The sequence below is a fragment of the Leptomonas pyrrhocoris genome (assembly GCF_001293395.1).
Source record: "Leptomonas pyrrhocoris isolate H10 chromosome Unknown, whole genome shotgun sequence".
NCBI lineage: Eukaryota > Euglenozoa > Kinetoplastea > Trypanosomatida > Trypanosomatidae > Leptomonas > Leptomonas pyrrhocoris.
This window is the reverse complement of record NW_015438358.1, coordinates 52,329-70,620: the sequence shown is the minus strand read 5'-3', so window position 1 is coordinate 70,620 and position 18,292 is coordinate 52,329. Positions and strand designations below refer to the sequence as shown.

The 18,292-nt window shown below is 57.5% G+C and overlaps 9 protein-coding genes across 12 annotated transcripts; all 9 read left to right on the top strand.

The window, feature by feature from the left end:
• Positions 1-263: 263 nt before the first annotated feature.
• On the top strand, positions 264-512 carry ABB37_01055 (hypothetical protein; the record flags this gene model as incomplete). Its single annotated transcript, XM_015797427.1, has 1 exon — positions 264-512. The coding sequence occupies one exon, from the start codon at positions 264-266 to the stop codon at positions 510-512; it is 249 nt and encodes an 82-aa protein (XP_015662947.1).
• A 737-nt stretch (positions 513-1,249) lies between these two features.
• ABB37_01054 (hypothetical protein) lies at positions 1,250-4,631 on the top strand (the record flags this gene model as incomplete). Its single annotated transcript, XM_015797426.1, has 1 exon — positions 1,250-4,631. The coding sequence occupies exon 1, from the start codon at positions 1,488-1,490 to the stop codon at positions 4,629-4,631; it is 3,144 nt and encodes a 1,047-aa protein (XP_015662946.1). The 5' UTR covers positions 1,250-1,487.
• A 592-nt stretch (positions 4,632-5,223) lies between these two features.
• ABB37_01053 (hypothetical protein) lies at positions 5,224-7,185 on the top strand (the record flags this gene model as incomplete). Its single annotated transcript, XM_015797425.1, has 1 exon — positions 5,224-7,185. The coding sequence occupies exon 1, from the start codon at positions 5,590-5,592 to the stop codon at positions 7,183-7,185; it is 1,596 nt and encodes a 531-aa protein (XP_015662945.1). The 5' UTR covers positions 5,224-5,589.
• Positions 7,186-7,684: 499 nt separating this feature from the next.
• On the top strand, positions 7,685-9,288 carry ABB37_01052 (hypothetical protein; the record flags this gene model as incomplete). The annotated part of the gene is made up of 1 exon (XM_015797424.1): positions 7,685-9,288. Exon 1 carries the CDS (start codon positions 8,227-8,229, stop codon positions 9,286-9,288), a length of 1,062 nt encoding a protein of 353 aa, XP_015662944.1. The 5' UTR covers positions 7,685-8,226.
• Positions 9,289-9,784: 496 nt separating this feature from the next.
• Positions 9,785-12,229, top strand: ABB37_01051 (hypothetical protein; the record flags this gene model as incomplete). 3 transcript variants are annotated; one of them, XM_015797423.1, is made up of 1 exon in its annotated part: positions 9,785-12,229. In XM_015797423.1, exon 1 carries the CDS (start codon positions 9,899-9,901, stop codon positions 12,227-12,229), a length of 2,331 nt encoding a protein of 776 aa, XP_015662943.1. In that variant the 5' UTR covers positions 9,785-9,898. The 3 variants fall into 3 exon arrangements, with proteins under 3 accessions (XP_015662943.1, XP_015662942.1, XP_015662941.1); XM_015797422.1 differs by having other exon boundaries at positions 9,793-12,229; XM_015797421.1 differs by having other exon boundaries at positions 9,802-12,229.
• Positions 12,230-12,855: 626 nt separating this feature from the next.
• ABB37_01050 (putative mitochondrial hypothetical protein) lies at positions 12,856-13,370 on the top strand (the record flags this gene model as incomplete). Its single annotated transcript, XM_015797420.1, has 1 exon — positions 12,856-13,370. Exon 1 carries the CDS (start codon positions 12,999-13,001, stop codon positions 13,368-13,370), a length of 372 nt encoding a protein of 123 aa, XP_015662940.1. The 5' UTR covers positions 12,856-12,998.
• A 348-nt stretch (positions 13,371-13,718) lies between these two features.
• On the top strand, positions 13,719-14,645 carry ABB37_01049 (putative U2 small nuclear ribonucleoprotein 40K; the record flags this gene model as incomplete). The annotated part of the gene is made up of 1 exon (XM_015797419.1): positions 13,719-14,645. The coding sequence occupies one exon, from the start codon at positions 13,719-13,721 to the stop codon at positions 14,643-14,645; it is 927 nt and encodes a 308-aa protein (XP_015662939.1).
• Positions 14,646-15,070: 425 nt separating this feature from the next.
• On the top strand, positions 15,071-15,429 carry ABB37_01048 (putative mitochondrial hypothetical protein; the record flags this gene model as incomplete). The annotated part of the gene is made up of 1 exon (XM_015797418.1): positions 15,071-15,429. The coding sequence occupies exon 1, from the start codon at positions 15,142-15,144 to the stop codon at positions 15,427-15,429; it is 288 nt and encodes a 95-aa protein (XP_015662938.1). The 5' UTR covers positions 15,071-15,141.
• Positions 15,430-15,789: 360 nt separating this feature from the next.
• Positions 15,790-17,840, top strand: ABB37_01047 (hypothetical protein; the record flags this gene model as incomplete). 2 transcript variants are annotated; one of them, XM_015797417.1, is made up of 1 exon in its annotated part: positions 15,790-17,840. In XM_015797417.1, exon 1 carries the CDS (start codon positions 15,918-15,920, stop codon positions 17,838-17,840), a length of 1,923 nt encoding a protein of 640 aa, XP_015662937.1. In that variant the 5' UTR covers positions 15,790-15,917. The 2 variants fall into 2 exon arrangements, with proteins under 2 accessions (XP_015662937.1, XP_015662936.1); XM_015797416.1 differs by having other exon boundaries at positions 15,820-17,840.
• Between the last annotated feature and the right edge of the window lie 452 nt (positions 17,841-18,292).

The following is an 18,292-nucleotide window of genomic DNA, read 5'->3' as shown; positions in this document are numbered from 1 at the left end:
TATATATATATATATATATATATATATATATATATATCGTTTTAGTGTTATTTTTCTTGTATTAAAACAAAGAAGTTTCCATGTATTTACGATGTTCTCGATTTTACTAAAAAGAGTTTTTTAGACAGAGCAGAATGGATATTTGAAAGAAGGAAGGGACCATAAACGCTGTATAGAGTCAGAAAGCAAAGGGCGTGCGTGGTGTACCTGTTTGTGCGTGTGTGCACGAGTCGGAAGTGGACGTGAGAAGCCGAGTCCAATCGATGCCGTTCCGGTGCGAGGATCCACACACACACATGCACACACAAAGCAAGGAAAAGGAAGCAACACCAGCGTGTCAATACGAAGAAAAAAGTGGCACTGTGATGGACTTCGAGATATTTATTTTTTTGGCAACAAGCGACGGGTCTACAGCTGAAGTAAAGGTTAACTGGGTGACAACTGCTGCAATTGCAGTACCTCATCTCTTCTTAGTGTTTCACCGTGGCGGCGGACTTTTGAGTTGCCATTAGAGTCTCTTTCCATTTTCCTTTCCCGCCTTTGGATCTTTCACTTCTTCGTTTTGTTGTCGGTTTCCTTGGTAGGAGTTTCTGATTTCTGTTAGCAAATCAACACGAAACACATCAAGCATACCTGGCTTCCTCTCCCTCTTCCGTCGGAGGGAAAATGATTGCCTTGGCAGAATCGATATGGCTTTATTGTGGTTGATTACGCAAAGAAGGATGGACTATTCCAGAAGTGATTGACCTCTTCCACTACGCAACTTGCTCAGCTGTGCCTCTCTCTCTCTCTGAGTATTCCTTGAGGTGAGCGTGCCGCAATAATAATAAAAAGCATCCTTTGTGCAGTAACAGGAACGGGATGACTGCCTAGACTCACTACGGTCTCTCTGATTTCGTTAGTCGTCGTCCTCATTTCTCCACTCTCCTATCGACTTCTTTTTTTTCCTTCTCTCTCAATCTCTCTCTCAAACAACAACCACAACTCGAAATATACCGAACTTTTCTGTTCCATTTTTCATTCCCACATTCAAATCAACGGCCAACACAACTTTTCCATTTTTACCGGAAAGTGAATAGAATTGCGTGCGGCTCCATTGGCCTCACCTCGACTGTACACCACGGCGCAAAGCTACGGAACAGATAAACTCCGTAGCTTTCTTGTACTTCTCCTTCCACTGGACATATTATTTTTTCTTCTTTAGCAAAACATACAAAACTATTATCAACGTTCAAGTGCTGCGTCTTAAGACTTTTACGTACGCTGTTATTTCTCTCTCATTTTTATTCTTTTGCTGCGTTGTATCAATGATTATTCATTTAAAGAATCGGTGACGCTTCATTTTCACTGCTGTCTCGCTTCGTCATTGTGGGGAACAGACAGAGGGGCTCGTTGGAGGCTCTACGTAACGCACTACTGCGTTGAAACACAGGTCTTTTATTGGTGTCTTTGAGCTCTGCAGGTCTACCTGTGTTGATTCGGCAATCATGTCCACCTTTTCATGCCAGTACAAAAACTACCGTGGCAACTTGGTGGTGACTGAGAAGGAGTTTTACTTCACGTCATCCCTCTTCCGCATCGACCTCGAGTGGAGCAACGTGAAGCGCGTGCGGCTGGAAACGCAGCAGGTCAAGGGAGTCCCCACGAGCGTTCTCGTTGTTGTGCTTCAGCACAACGAGGCGATCCGGATGCAGGCCACACAAAGCTCGAGCCTGAGGAAGCGCGGATCAGCGTCAAGAAAGTACTTCTTTTACGGCTTTCAAGACTTGCTTGGTGCGGAGGAAATGGTGAAGCACTACCTCGAGAAATACCGCGCCGCTGAAAAGGCCAGGGAGAAGGAGGGCCGTGAAGAGACGGATAAGGACTCGTTGGCCACAACGAAACGGCCGGAGAAAGCGACAGAAAAGGACGATGTCAGCTCTTCGGATACCGATGCGCTGAAGGAAGACAGCCTCAACTTGTCTCGCACGCTTGTGCCGCGGCGATCAGACTCGGAGCCGTCACGAGTCTTAACGCCGGCACCCGTGGGCGGGCGTCGCGCCACCACCTCTGCCTCGCGACCTAAGATTCCCGCCAAACTCCTCACCGCCGCCGTACCGCCTACAGCGGCCACAGCAGAACAGCGCAGCCGGTTTGCTGTGGTGTTTCTCAGAGGATACCGACATGTGGCGGTGCTCCTCGTGCTGGTCATGCTTTTTCTGCTCGGCCGTTACTTCGCTCGCACGGCAGCTGTCAATGACGGACGTCACGCCACGCAGTCTGCGGAGAAGCTGCTGCGCGACATCGATGCTCTTGCCGGGGTCACCGCAGAATTGGAGACGTACGACAACCAAGAGAGCTTATGGCGCTACAACAAGGGCCGCAAGCGACTTGCGCAACTGAGCCACACCTACACCCAGCACCTGGAAGAGACGTCGGTGGAGCTGATGGAGCGCTATGTGGCCATTCAGGCGACGCTGACCACGTTGCGCGGGCAACGGGCGGCGCGTGTGGCACGTGAACAGCAGAGCGGCGTCACCGCCCCTCCGCCGCCGCCGACGATGTCGTCTGAGTTCAGCACTCCCAAGAGGGCTGCGACTGGGGTGCGCGTTGCGGCTACACACAGAGGGGCGGCCGCCTCCACCTCCTCCTCTGCCACCGCGGCAGCAGGCGGCTCTGCGATGCGCAAGGACGACGTGTGCGCTGATGGGACCTCGTGCAAGAAGACGGCATCGCAGACGAAGGCGGCAGCATCAGCGATACAAAGGAAGAGGAAAACGTCCTTGTCGCGACTTCAGTCTGACATTCAGCGGTGGGTGCGCCGCGGCAGGGCGGCCTGGGCCTTTGTGGCGCGCCTCCTTAGCGCCGCACGCGCAGACTCGCCCCCCTTGCAACCGTCTTCGTCTTCTGTGCCCCCCTCGTCTGATAAAGGGACGTCGTCGGATGAGCTCTGGGTGATCTACAGCGAGGAACTCGGCGATACATTTCACCTGACGGAGTGGGTGGCTGCGGCGGAGGACGAGGACCGCCGCCAATGCTTACGGCTCACAAAGGACCTGCTCGACACGGTGGATCTCACGGAGCGCGTCTTCGTTGCCTTCGCGAGCGTCTTCCTCGCCGGCCCCTACCGCCAGCTCGTTTCCGGCGAGGAGCGGGGCTCGTACTGGCTGCAGCCACCGCAGGCGCTGCGCACCATCACGAACGGGCTGAAGTCCGCCGAGAAAAAGGCCTTTTCTGGCGACGCGATGGCACGCATGGCGATGCTGCGTCGCTTCGTGGCGAGCCTCGTGCACGACGAACCGCTCGTGTCCAACCAAGCGCACCGCCGCGCTGCCGCACTGCAGGTGGTGGAGGCCCTCGCGGAGTACCGCCACGAAGAGGTCACGCTGCTCCGCACACGCAACCGCCGACGCACCGACAACGCAACCTTGCTGTGGACGATTCTCAGCGACATGGTCCTTGCCCCAAGCACCCAGCCGCTGCGGGGCAATCCCGCCGTCCCCGAGGCAGCCGCGTTTCTACGGAATTCCGTGGAGGAACTGCGGTTTTGGCGCACCCACGAGTCGGCGTGGCGAGAGCACGTTCTCACGTTTTTCACGCCGGAGGAGCAGGCCGATATCCGCAGCTCCTTCGGCGCTGGTCGCGCGGCGGGGGAGGAAGCTGAGCGTGGTTTGACGGACCCGAGCACCCAGCCGAAGGCGCTGCGTTGGCGGAATTTGCCGCTCTTTCGTGGTCTTCTCTGCTTTGAGACGATTCCAACGCTACACGAGGCGGCGGACGCATCAACCACCGTAAACGAGGGGACGGCACGGGAGGCGGAAGACGGCATCGAGAGGGGCGAGGGCAATGCGGTGGAGAATGAGGAGGGTGCTGACGCGGCAGACGTCGACGGCGGCGACGTGGACCTCCACGACTTCAGCGGCCCATTAACAAAAGTGCCACCGCCAAATGCCACGAAGGTTCTGCCGGTCCCGAAGCTCAACACATCATCCTCTTCCGCTTCTTCCCCCTCTGCTGCCGAGGTGAAGGAAACCTCGGCTGTACCCGGCACTCCTCCCACGACGCCTGCTCCCGGGCCTGCGAGCACCGCGTCGACTCCGCTGGCTGAGAGCAGTGTCTTGTGGAAGGAGGTGAAACTGCGTTGGATGACGGACTTGGAGGCCTTCCGACTCGCCTTCGACCCTGCGCTCAAGCCGCGGACGTCCCGAGCTGCACGGTCGTATCGCCTGGACGTGGAGGACCGCAGCGTGGTGGCGGACGCGGCTGAGGTGCGGCGGCGCCTCTTCGGCCTTCTGGCCGTCGTGAACGAGCATTACGTGCGCTACGTGACTCCGAACGTAGCTCAGCGTGTAGGCAGCTTTCTGCGGAAGCTTTTCCCGCCCTACTCCAGCTCTCACAGTGGCGAGAGCGTGTACGTGTCTGTGCTGCAGACGTGGGGCACACAAGATCCAGAGGTGCAGCTGGCCACGGCTCAGGTCACAGGGCTGGCTCCCGGCACCACGCACGACGTCTCTAGCTCGCTGTTGTATCTCGTCCTGCAGCCTCCGCCGCTGCTGCAGACGAGCATGTTGTCCACTCGTAAGACGATGGCGGCGGCAACAGTATTGATTCTGTTTGCTGTCGTCCTGGCTGTGTTGCACTGCATGCAGTAAGAGAGTGAGAAAGAGACGTGCGTGGCGCTGCTTCTGCAGCACACCAAAGTTGCCCTGTTGGTTGGTCTTGAGTGTTCTTTTTTTATTTCTTATCTCCCTGCTACTCCGATGACGGTGGGCGTTCCTTCTTTTCTTTTCCATGCTCCGGGCGTTTTTATACATGTCAAGCCGCGTGTGCAACCGCGTTTCTGCTCGCCGTGCTGTCCCTGGTTTGTTTTCGCTGTACTCGTGTTCCTCCGCTGCCGCCTGCGCCAGCAAATATTCATCTACAACAACAAACAACCAACAACGCTCCCACACAAATTCGGCTCTAGAAAATCGTCATCCTTTTGTTTTTCTCGCTTTGTCTGGATCAGCCTCGGTCGTGCTCAACGCGCTTAAAGGCGGCGGCATCGTGAGAAAGCAGTTGGCGTCCCTCATTACTTGAATTCTCCTCGCACCTTCGCGCTATCCACCCCAACCATTTACCATGCGTAGTCCTTCCATTATCTACGTGAGTGCTCGTGTACATCTCCTCGCCTTTACCTTTCTATCGTTTTTACTTGCTGCGTTTCACTACGCCACGTTGGCCCGTGCTCCCTTGTTCTACATAGAAGAGGAATTCTTAAGAGGAAGAAAGCACGCAAGAAGCAAGAGAGAGAGGACTGGCAACCGACCTTGTGTCTCGGTTGTTCTGCAGGGAAAAAGAAACACTTGAGCGTTTACCACCGCTACGTTTTCTTTTTGTTTGCTTCCGTCCGCTGCACACCGGCGGGAGCTGAATTGAGAGCCTTACATCCGTGTAAGTCCTGACAAGTATCCTCCATAGAAACGTGTGGATCGTCAATTATTGCCGTGCGAAGAGCAGGCCGTTGAGACAGCTTGTTTTCTTCTACCCACCCATAATCTTGAGCACCTACTCTGATTTTCTGTGTGTTTCTGAACGCATTTCGTTGTGCTCTTCGCCACTCTGCGCGCCATGTCCATCCCGCTGGAGAACTGGGGGCAGCTGAAGCTGTCGGCTGCCAAGTCGGAGGTGAAGTCGGAAGACGGCGCAGACTCTAAGAAGGGCGACGCCGTCTTGGAACTGCTAGCGTTGCCGAAGGGCAAGGCGAAGGACAGCGCCACATACGTGCCACAGCCGATTCTGAGCATTCCTGTCTCCGCCGTTGCCAGTGCATCGGGCACGACGAAGAACGACGTGAGTCTCACGATGCGACCCACCACCGCTGCGGCTTCTGCTGCCGGGGCAACGGGTGACTTGGAGCTGACGTCCATCCGCTTCGCTGTGCCCAACGTGTGCGTGGGCTACGACCAGACCGAGGAGGCCGGCAAGGTCATTCTGCAGGACATTCAGAAGAGCATGATGCAGTACCAGGAACAGTTCCTGCAAACCCACGGCAGTGGCACGCAAGACGGCAAGTTGCTGGCTCTCGCTGCGATGGGCAGTGGACAGGAAAAGCACGCGGATGAGAAGGTCGTGGCGACGTTCGACGATGTGCTTTTGTCGTACCCGACAGGCAAGTATAAGATGGTCATCTCGAACTACAACGTGGTGCTGGAGGACAAGAAGAAAGGGACCTCGAGCGGGCTTGTGTCGTTTCCGTTGTCGGACATGCAGAACATCTTCTTGTGCGACGTCCCGGTGTACTTCTCTGCCTCTGACGCGGCGGACTTCAGCAACGCGCCGCAGTACGTCGTTCTCATCTTGAAGAACCCGCTGCGGATCCGCACGGCGACGTACAATCACGTCGTCATTTCATGCCCTGCCGGTCTGGCGCTGGATGACGAGCATCCGTGGAGGTGTGAGCTGAAGACGCAGGAGGAGATTAACAAGGTGCTTCAGCTGCCGGCCGCCAAGGAGGGAGAGGAGCCAGCGTTGGTGCCGACGATGAGCGGGCGTGTCAGCGACATTCTCACACGCACCTTCAAAGCCATCGCGAAGGTACCCGCCTACGGAGGTGTGAACAAGGAGTACAAGTCGGTGCTCACGGGCCGCGCGCAGTCGTCGATGCGGTGCCTCTTTCACGCTGCGGAAGGCCTGCTGTACATCGTGAACAGCGGCTTCCTCTTCCTACACCGCCCCGCCACGCGCATCGCCTTTGCCGATGTTCTGCGTGTTGAGATGGACGAGTCGGAGAGCGGCCAGGCCACCTTCCAGCTGACGGTCTACGCGAGCGGTGCCAAGGGCCAGGATAAGTACGTCTTTTCCTCGATTGCGAAGGAGGAGAAGGCGGGGTTGCTGGCGTACCTCTCGACTCGGGTGAAGCTGGTCCGCACCGGTATGGAGGCGGAGGACGTCGATGATGACGAGGAGGCGGAGGAAGAAAAAGGCAGCTCAGATGATGAGGACGATGACGATGACGACGACGACGATGACGATGACGACGACGAGGACGAGGATTCCGATGGCGGCTCTCGCAAGCGCCACCGCGCGGAGAAGGAGAAGAGCGATAAGAGCGATAAGCGAGAGAAGAGGCACAAGAAGCACAAAAAGGACAAGAAGCATAAGAAGGACAAGAAGCACCGGAAGCACAGGCACGAGAAGCACAAGCACGAGAAGAAGAGCGAGTGAAAGTGACTCGTGACTCTTCACTTCTGCGGATGCTGAGCATGCCCACCTAAACCCCTGTTAAGTGTTTCTGTCGAGTGTTATTTTACGTCTTCTTTCTTCTTCTACAAGGGAAGGAAAACAGAATTAGGCGTGCGCACCCTGTGTGCTGTTTGTTTAACTTCGCATTGATGAGAGGAGATGAACGAGTTCGTTGCATAGAAAACCCAAAGAACGATCATTTCAGCTTCTCACGAAAGGGGTTCGTGTTTGCTCACTCATGCCAGTGCCGTGTGATCGCTTTTTCTTTTGTCTGAACTGGATCGTTTCCAACTCCCGCACGTTGTGAACAACTCAACGCTTTTGAAAAACAAAAATAGTCGGTTCACAGACCGCAGCATTTCTGCAGTGCATGAAGCTTGTCGTTCCCGAGGTAGCCCTCGCGCTGTTTCACTCCCGCGTATTTGACTTGGCCCTTTATTTTCTCCCTCCGATATCTCCGCCCTCGGCATTCACGCCCAAAGCAAAAGAAGAAGAAGCAAAGAGCGTCTGTTTTGTGTTGCGGAGGGGCTGCTTGGGCTCTTCTGGTCTGCACTCGTTATCCCCGCCCTTGTTGATTACGTCGCCGGTGTAGCTAACGTCCTTTACGCACCTGACGGAATAAAACTTCGCTCTCACTCGGTCGTTGTTTATTCATTTTCAAACTTGTTTCCTGATCCACGAGCGTGTCTTCGTTCGTCTTCTACTTTTTTTTTTTTGCATCGACGACAGCGTTGAATGAAAGGCAAGCGCTTTTCCACCCCCACCGGGGACCGATCCACGCAGCGGGGCGCCCATGCACCGTCGAACGGCTTCTCCACCCCCTCCGCACGTCGATGGCGAAGCCCGGGGGTCGGGCCGGAGCGTTTCTTGCGTGGGGAGGCCCACACGTCGCATGACCGTTCGCACCCGCCGCCTTCAGGTGGTCCGCGTGTCACCTCCGTCACGCCCACATCGGAGCGATGGCAGCGTGGCGCGCTCGGCAACAGCACTCACAGCAGTGTGGCGGGCACCTCTGTCCACCACATGCTGGCAGAGCTGGTGGATCTCAGCAACAGCATCGCGGCACTGCTGGGGCAGGAAGCCCTTTCGCCAACCCCAGCGCTCAGCTCCTCTGCGCGTCAGCTGGAGGCCGGCCTCAAAACCCAAGAAATCGAGCGCATCGTACACCGCGTCGAGGCACACTTCGTGGACAAAATACAAACCTTGGAGGCCACCAACACCACCCTGAAGGACGAGGTCCGGCAGCTGCGAGAGGCGCTGCAGCGGGCGCAGGCGCGCAGTGAAGGCACCAAAAGCGCCGCCGCACACGACGTACGTGGCGGCCTCAAGGAGGAGATCGAAGCTCTCGATGCGCTCGACAAGGCATGGACGCGGGAAAGCGATGGCGCCGCCGGGCTGACGGAGGCGGAGCAGCTGAGGCGGGTCTTGCTGGCCGAAAAGCGACAACGGCTGCGAGTGGAGGAGCAGACGCAGTCGCTGACGGAGCAGCACGCCAAGGTGGTCGGCACCCTCGAGAGGCGATTGAAAAAGCAGGAGGACCAGCTCTACGATTTAATTGCCGCAATCGATCGCGGGTACGCCGGCGCCTCCTCTCCCACTCCGACGCGCAGCACCGAACGCGGCTCCTCGCACCGCCTGCCCACCCCGCGCCATCTCCTGCGCCAGCAACTCGCCCAGCACCAGCAGACGCAACGAGCCCTGCAGGAGTATAAGGAGAACCTCCGCTACGAGCCTCCCTCGCCCACGCAGAGCGACGATGTTGCGGCCATGGAGGAACTCGACCTGGGCGACGTTCGTCGCACGTTAGAGTCCATCCGCTCCAGCAAGCCGCTCACCGTGAAGGAGCAGACGCAGCCGCAACTGGAGGCGGCCATCGATGCTGCACCGTCAGCCGCGCCAGCGACATCGCACCCGCATACTGATCCTGAGATCGTGTCTACGTCCGTCAGCACGACGAAAGCGGCGACGCCCACCCCGCCGCCTCTGCCGCAGCACCCTGCGCTGGTCACGACGCGCGAGGTGGACGAAATCACGGTCTTTTTAGACAACATCACGAAGGAGCTCGAGAGCCTAGACGCTGCGTGAGTTCTACGCCGGTGCCCACGTTCGCATCTACGGCGTGTCCCTCTCCTCTCTTCTGATTCCACAATGTAACTGTAGTACGGGATGGTGCACGCTACTAGTGCAAACGCAAAGCGATCATCAAAAAAAAAACCCCCATTAGTTTGTCTTAATGAACCCCCACTGTATGTGGTGTTCTTCCGTTTCACGAGCGCTTCGTTGGTGAAGCTTCTTTCTCTATTATAGAGTTAATACACAACAGCCGCCGTGGGGAACGTTGACGCAGTTGAACTGCGCGATGCCCACGTAATGCGCACGTGCTACGAAGCTCCTTCACATAGGTACTTTTCTCTCTCTCCGTGACGACAGCTGACACGCGATGCGGACACGGATCCCCCACCCCGACCTGCTGCAGGCGACAGTCGGAAGGCGAGGCGGCTGTGCACGTGCGATCGAACCTCATTTCCTCTTCTCCTCTTTCTCTTCCTGCACGCCTATTATTTTCTCCGATGGCGTGGCAGTCCTGCAGTCAACGCAGAAAGCAACGAAGTGTTACTCGCGAGAAGGAGCGTGCTCGACACCAAACGGGTCGTCTTTCTTGCAATACAGAACTCGAGCAGCATTGTGAATCGTCATGTACGCCGTCAGCATCTCCCTCGGCGCGTCGAGCAGCTACGTCGCCGTGACGCCCGTTAACAGCACCACCGGCACCCCCTCTCCGAACGATGTGCCGCCGATCAAAGTCATTGCCAACTCCAGCGGCCACCGCAACACGCCAGTCGTGGCAAGTCTGATGGAGCAGGAGGTGCTCTTCGCGGACAACGCTCTGCACCAGTACGCCCGCCAGCCGCAGAAGGTGGTGCCCTACCTCTTCAGCTTCGCCGCCGCTGCCGCCTCTATCGCCGATGCACTCCACACCACAGGCGCTGCCGAGGATGCCGCCGCGGCGGAGTCCGAGATGGAACTGACATCTGACCTTCTGCAGGTGGTAGAGGCGGCGGTGAGGCAGAAGTACAAGGGCCACTGCCACATGACCATCTCCACCGCCGGCGCGCGGCGACTGGGCTTCGAGTACACGGCGGAGCTCAACGGCGAACCGGTAGAGAGCTTCATTTCGGCCGAAGACCTCTTCATACAGTTTTTGAACTACGTGAAGGAGCACTCTATTGACGGCGCGTGCGGGTTGGCCACTAGTGGCGGCGGCTCTCCGAGCGACTCTGCCCCTAACTCCACTAAGATTTTTCTCTCGTTGGTCGTCCCGCGCTACGCTTTCCCGGAGGCGGCGGACAGCACCCACAACGGCCACCGCAGCAGCACGGTGGAGTGGCTGAAGGAGGCGGTGCAGGCCTCTCATCTCGGCGCCGTTGTCACGAACACCTCTGTCGTGTTCAGTGATGAGGCCGCCGTCCTAGCCTACGACGGGGCTGCCGTTGAGCGGCGCATTCCTCGCTTCCTCGGCACCGCCACGCATAACATGCTCGTGGTAGACTGGGGGGCGCACAGTCTCGGTCTCTCGCTGCTGTGCTCGCGTGGGGGTGTCCTTGTGTGCCCGCCGAAGCAGCACAACGTGCCGTACCGCTGCTTCACAAAAGGCAGTGGGGCGGGCAGCGACGGCTACTTCGGCGTGGGCGGCTACAGTGGTGGAGACGCCCTCGACCTAGCACTGGCAGAGCGCGTGGCGGCGCAGTACATCACACAGCAGCGCCGTCAGTTTGCCAGTACGGTGCGCAACTTCAACGCCCTCATGCGGCTGAATCAGAGTCTGCCGTCTATGGGCTCTGCGGAGCACCCGGCCACGCAGCTCATTCAGGAGGCCATCCCCGCACGTGCGATGCGCCGCCTGGCCCTCCTGATGGCGGAGAAGAAGGTCTCACTCAACACGAACCCGCAGGCGTCTTCGGTGTCTGTGGAGGTGGAAGCCTTCTACGAGGGCATGGACCTGATGGACAATCAAACGCTCAGCAAAAATAAGCTGGACAACGCGATTCGCAGCGAGTGGGGATTGGTCGACATGTTCGTCAGGGCTGTCCGCGCCTTTGCCGAGAAGTACCAGGAGACGTGGACAGAGGGCTTCGTGGACGCCGTTCTCCTTGCCGGTGGCATGTGCCAGATGTCGTCTCTCACGAAGTTGCTGACCGTCTCCATCACCTCTGCCGATCAGCGCTCCCTCTTCAGCCCCAACGTCCGTGTGCTGGACTCTTCCGTCATGGGCAACGGCGTGTGCGCGGACGAGCTGTTTTGCGTAGGCGGCTGCCACCTGAGCTACCGCGTTGCTGAAGCCTTTGTAGCACTGCGTCTCGCAAAGGGCCGTCAGGTGCGCAAAGGCGCCGGCAAGCTGCGTGCGTCGATCGTCGCGCAGGCGGCGGAGGTGGCCTCGTGTGTGTGGGATGCGCTGACAAAGGATGACGACGACGACGACGACGACGACGGTAGCGATGCCGGCTCGCAGAAGGCGCAGGCGGGCGACGCTCCCCACAGCGGACTCTTTCTGACCAATAATGTTTACGTCTACACCGGCGACGCCACGGACCTCACCACCGCCGCGACGCAGACGTTGGCGCGTTCATCGCTGCAGGTGCTGCTGTCTCGCTCGTTGCCCCTACCGGCCCGTGTGTGCATCCCGTGGTCGCCCGCATCTTCTGAGGCGAAGGTGGTGCTGTACCTTTTCACGGACGCTAGGGAAGCAGCGGCGGTCAGCGGCGGTGGCGAGATGGTGGAGGTGCGGCCGGTGTACGCGACAGGTCTGACGCTGACGGCGGCGCCTGCCGTAGATGGCAGCGGCTCCGCGGTCTCATTTGTGATTGCGGTGACTGCGCAGGCCAAGTGGAACGAAGCGTCGGAGAGGGAGGTTCAGCTCAGCGTGCAGCTTGTGCGTGCACTGCCCAACGAGTCAGGCAGCCAAGGTTTGCCCCCGGTCATCACGCCCGGCAACGTCTGCAGTACAACGGAGTTTATCCTCCATTGAGGCACAAGTCCGGTTTTCTCACGTGCGTCGCGGGCAGCGGTGCTGCTTTGGAGGCGCTTTGGCACCGATGATGGAAGTGCTTATTCATCGAAAGGGAAAGAAACGCAACAGCATTCTTTCTCTTTGCGAACACTGACCTAACGGACTCGATTAATCAGCTGTAAGCCTTTAATTTGCGATGATGGTTGTCGCGATAACTCATTAACTGAAGCTTCGTGTCGAAGAGCACTAAAAAGGAAAAGGAAACACAAAGTTGCGAAAGATGTGCTTTCATGCTTCGCAGGGCAACGTGGAAGGCGATGCTTCTTTGGCGTGAGCTGAGATCTTGAGAGAGTGTTCTTTCATTCTTTTATGGAGCGGGTGGGAACATGTAGTAGCAGCCTGGCTGATGTGCTGCCTTCGAAAAGGCGCAAGGCGAAAGGCAAACAAGAAAAGACACGTTAATGCAACAAGAACGACAAAACACGCTCGTCGAGTTCCGTACGTGGACACTGTTAGCGATGATTCGCCTTCTTACTCCTTCAATCTCCGCCCTCTCTGACATTTCTGCACTTCGCTTCTATGTGTTTCCGGGCCGCATTCTCTCTCTCTCTTCTTGCCGCAATACTCGCGTCCTCCACGTCGTAGAGTGCACAGAACATCCACTCACTTCCTTGTCAGAATCACGCAACGTCCAGAACGGACAGGCAAGGAAGACCGCACGAAACTTGGTAGGATCTGCTGACGACAACTTTTGCTTTGTCTGTCTTTTTCTCCTCGAAAATTCATCATGTCTGCACCGCCATCGGAAGAGGCGGCAACGGCGAAACCGCGGCGCAGTGTGGCCAACTACACGGAGGCACCGAAAAAGAATCCTTATCTGGTGAAGTTCTCGCGCTTCTACAGCACAAAAATTCCAATGGGTGTTCGTGAGTTTGTGGTGACGGGCCCTCTTTTGCTCATCACGTTTGCCATTGCGTACTTCATCCCTTACCTAGTCCCCGCTGAGCAGTTCACACAGGGCCTCACCCCTCATAAGCAAGACATGCTTGAGTACACGCTCGAGCCCTTCTACGACGCGCACGGCCAGCTGAAGGGTTATCGCCACATCAACCATAACCATGCAGGCGACGGTAGCAACGAAGCACCGAAGAACACGTAAGTTAGCAAGGCTCTGTTCTTTTGGTTTCGCAGAAAGATTCACCACCCCAACACACACGCAACGAGAAACTATTTCAAGCTGCTGCCAATACAGAACGAAAAACACTGAACACTCCTTTCCCCCACACTTCTCTCGCGAGTTGTATACTTGTGGTCCCTCTTCTTTAATGCGTGTCGTCCGATTGATGGGGACAATAAAATGCACGGCACTTCCTTCCCTTTTGCCGCCGAGTCATCGTTGTTTTTTTCACGTTCAAGTTTGTTGCTGAAGTGCTGTACCTCTCTCTCCCTTCTCCTCCCTTTTGCCGTTTCTCTCTTCCATACACTTCATCGAATCGCTGCCTAAAAGATGCGTCTTTCCATCGACCTAGTGCGGCGCGCGCCGCAGTTCACAAATACGCTGCTGCAGCGCGAGATTGACCTGCGCGGCTTGCGCATCTCCTCTCTCGATGAGCACGTCCTGGTGCTGCTGGACAACAGCTTTGATGTGGTGAATCTGTCATCGAACGCGTTGACGGCCTTGGAGTACTTCCCAACGAAGAGCACGGGAGGGGGCAAAAGTGTAACTATGGACCGCGTGACGTCGTTAATCGCGCATCGAAATGACATTCAACGCGTCAGTGTGGCGTCGTGCGTACTTGCCCTCCCCAACGTGCGGCACTTCGTCGCCGACCGCAACCGCTTCAGCGCCGTCCAGGACCTGAGCTTTCTCAAGCAGTGGAAGAAGTTAGAAGTGCTGTCCCTCGAGGAGAATCCGGTGTGGGCGGAAAACAGCATCAATTACGACGACGCCAAGCTTCGGGCCTTCCTGCTGTTTCTGTGTCCTCACTTAAAGCTTATCAACTACCAGCGCGTCACGAAGGCGGATCGCGAGTGTCTACAGGAGAATAAAAAGGAGTTTAAAGAGCTGATGGCCAGCTGGGAGGCGTCACCTTTCCGCTCCGCAGCTGCGGCGACCTCGTCCGCGGTGACCATGGACGGCAAGAAGCTGCGCAAACGAGGGCGAGAGGGCCGTGCCGCCGCCGCCGCCGCCGGCGTTTTGAATCCACCCGAGACGGTGGTGGCGAGCGCTTTAGCGGTTGAGGCGGCCGCCGATGGTGCGGGAGCAGCCGCAGGTGACGGCGATGACGATGACGCGCTGCAGGCCCGCCTGGATCAGCTTGAGGAGCGCCTCCTAGCTGACGACGTGACGACGGAGGAGATCGCGCAGTTGGAGGAGGAGATGACGGAGATCTCCACCAAGATGGCGGCCGCGCGTAAGCGGAAGCGCCATTAGAAAAGAAGAGCGGAAGGTGAACAGTAAATTGGTTAATGAGCTGTGATTTTGCTGCCGCGAAATGCGTCGGCTTTGCGACAGCACTTGTTTGAAACACTCAATTGGGCGAGACGTGAAAGAGAAACAACTGCCACCATACAGACAGGCTGAACACATGAACGATGAACGGCCCGGCATACGGGCGTAAGGCGAGAATGGCGGTGAAGTGAGTTTTCTAGGTTGTTTCACATATACGAAGACACTGCGTGGCCTATTGGCAGCCTGCGCAGGAGAGCATTCACGATGGAAAAAAAGAAGCACTACGAGACACAACATTCAATTCCTCCTCTTTTTCCGGCCTTCACGCCGCCTTTTTCACTTCGGCGGACGTCGTATTTATTTCTTTGACGAATATGCGGCCACCTGCTCGTGCTTTTATTCCTATAGCCACTCGCTCAACCTTTACATAATCTGATTTAGTTGCGCATCGAACCGTCGTGCATTTCTCACAGTCGCGATGTTTCGTGTGTCTCGTCTCGCGCGTTGTGCTGCGTCGACCACGACGACCTTCTCGTTCAGCGATAAGATGCAGAAGCTGCAGGCGGACCCCGACCACGCTTTAAACGGAAGAGACTACCGCTTTATGCGAGAGCGTCTGGAGGAGTACCGCAAACTGCAGCAGACGTACGCGGTGAAGCAGACAGAGGTGGAGCGGGCGAAGAAGGCGGCAAATATGTGCGGTCTCGAGTTCACCGGCAAGGGCCCCCGCAAGAGTCCAACGTGCCCCAAGACGGAGAAGGCGTAGCCCAGGTTGCAGTTTGTCTGGCGTTCCCATGTGAGCCACGCGGTTGTGCACAACACGTTTTGCTGGTGTGCTTTGCGCTACCATTCCCAATGATAATCACAGAAAAGGAGCGCAACGCCCGTCTCAGCGCCTCCAAAAATATACACGTGCGTATACAAGTCGCTTTAAGCGATGTGGCATATGCCGCTCGATGAAAACTATGATTTTGCTAGCGCATTCAGCTCCTGTTTTTCGCGGTGATGTTCTGATGTTTTCCCCCAACTATCCCGAGTCTCGCCAATGCTGTGATTGCGTTGATCACGTTGTCTTCTCTTTGCTTTCACAGTCCTCGTTTGTATCTCCCTTTCTTCTACTTTCTGAGTGGGTGGTATGTCGTCTTGCTCCACACCAGCACCTTACGTCGAGGCTCTACAAACGCTGGCGGAGTCGACGCTGTTTGATACGCTGAAGCAAACAACCGACCAGAAAAATATACACAGTCGGAGACCATGAGCGGTGATAGCCGGACGTCGCGCGCATCGCTGCAGCGGCCGACAAGCGCAACGCCCGTTCTCCTGCAATCTTGCAGTCTGTTTGCGGATCCTCCTGTAGCACTCCCCAATCTTGATGAGCTGCGCGCGGCAGATGTGTTGGTTCACGCTTACTATGGCACGCTTGCGAAGACCTCGCTGCCACCAAGCCCACCTTTCACCAGCCTCTCTGTGCAATCAGGAGCATCGCCGTTGGACGCAGGCGGCGCGAAGCATGGACCGGACCCGTTACCGCCGCCTTCCGCATACCCGGCGAGTGTTGTGGCGGAGGCCACGACGGTGGGTGAGGTGATTGGCGCGTCGCTGGCCCGCGAGGTCGTTGAGGCAGCTGCAAACCTCTACACTTCTCGCCGCTTAGATGACTTGGTCGAGACGTACACGGCGTGCGCCACCTGGGACGACGCTCGTGATGTTGTGGCGAGTGCGTTCCTCCCCCAGGACGTGCGCGGCAACGGTCTCTCGAGTGAGCCGGCGAGGGCCAACGCTGAGGTGCCGGTACAAGACGCACCGCAGCGTGAGCAACTGCTCGGGGCATCCGCCCAGTCGCTGCCAACACCGGTGTTTATGCGCAGTGCCCTCTCCCTGGCCGGCGTCACCACACGCACGCTCACCAGCATTCTCACGCCGCAGTCCTCTCTGTATCCGCCACCCCTCGGCACCACGCTGCCCGTCCGATGCGCCACACACGACACGACGGGTCCCACGCCGCCGCCCAGTGTGCCGATGGACGCGTTTTCGCGGTACGTCTTGCTTGTGGAGGAGGTGCCGCCGCCGACAGCTGCCGCCGACCGCCCGCGCTCGCCGCTGCGGGGATCGCCGCCGCGTCCGCGTGCCACACGAAGCAAGGCGAAAAGTGCGGAAAGGTCCACACCGGCTGCGGCAGCCGCGGCTCTCTCGCCCTCGCCTCCCGTCACCGTGAATGCACCCGGCAAGCGAAGCACGCGGCGATCGCAGAGGCGGTCGCTGCAGCCTCTGCAGGCGTCGTCGCTGCCGGAGCCGGCTTCGAGCCGCGGCAAGATCAGCTTTAGCCCAACTGCTCAGACGCCGCCAGAGGACCCCCTCACCCGAGCTCTGCGGCAGGGACTCTTCTCTGCCACGGTAGATGGTGCGCCAGGCGCCGTGAAAGCGGAGCGGCCCCCGGCACGTCCGGCCGTGACCGGCGTCGGTCTTTCCTCGTCATCCTTTCCCTCTATCATGGGTGGAAACGATACACTGAAGAAGGTAGCGGGGAAGCAGGCCCTCCGCGCTGCTGGCGTGATAGCGGTAGAGCAGGACCGGCTGTGGACCACCGATCGCGGAGGCAAGTCGCAGCCGCGCGGCGGCCAACACAAGGATGCGGTGCGGTGCCATGTGGTGCCCAACGAGGAAGACGACGCTTCAAAACTTGCGCAGGAGGACGAGGTGGCTGTGGTGAACGAGGGCAGTGCCCATGCTGCGGAGGCAGAGCGGGATCAACGAGGCAAGGGCGGGAGCAGACGTGCGCCGCTAAGCAACACCGCCAAAAGTGCTGCGGCAGCGGCGAAGACGAAGAAAGCCTTGACGGCGGAACGGGAGGCGTGGACGGCGTCCTTCTTCAGCGCGACGGACGCGGCCGGCGAGGCCCCGTTGCAAGACCAGGTGCAGGTGATGCCCTCCCCCGGTGTGAAGGTGGTGGGCGGTGCATTTTCGCCGACGGCGGCGCAGACAACCCGGCGGGGCCACAAAGGTGCCGCAGCAGGTGCGAACACGATGATGGATGGAGGAGACTTCACCGTCCCTGCCGATCGAATGGCGCTTTCGGCCTTTGACGAGAAACGCGTTGCGGTTCGCAAGCCAAACGGCCCCGGACGTATTACGAGTCCGCGAAAACCACGACAGGTGCAGGCTTTCAAAACAATGTAATTTTCACGGCGGTTTTTTCTCTTTACCAGCCGCTTTGTTTGTCCGTCGTTTGACATCGCTGTCTTTGATGTACATAATTGCGAACACTTCAGCTGGCCTCTAATAAATGTATCGAGTGTTTTTCTTGATGTTTATACGAAACACTCTTGTCCGGCTTCTTGTTTTTGTGTTTGGCGGTGCTATTATGGCGGGCTGGCTCGCATTAAAGAGCCAAAATTGGAGGGCGTCAGTTCTTGACGGACGACAAGGTGAGCGGCAGCTCTCAAAGAAAAACGTGTTCTTTTTTTGCAAGTGAAAGCTCAGATGACAAGTTGAAGTTTACTCATTACTGCTTTCAAGCAAAATACGACATGCCGTGCTGGTTCCATGTGCGCTCTTCTCGAATGATGCCATGCATTCGAATGAAGAGGAAGGAAAAAAATAAGAGAAGGCGTGACGGCGACCGTCTCATC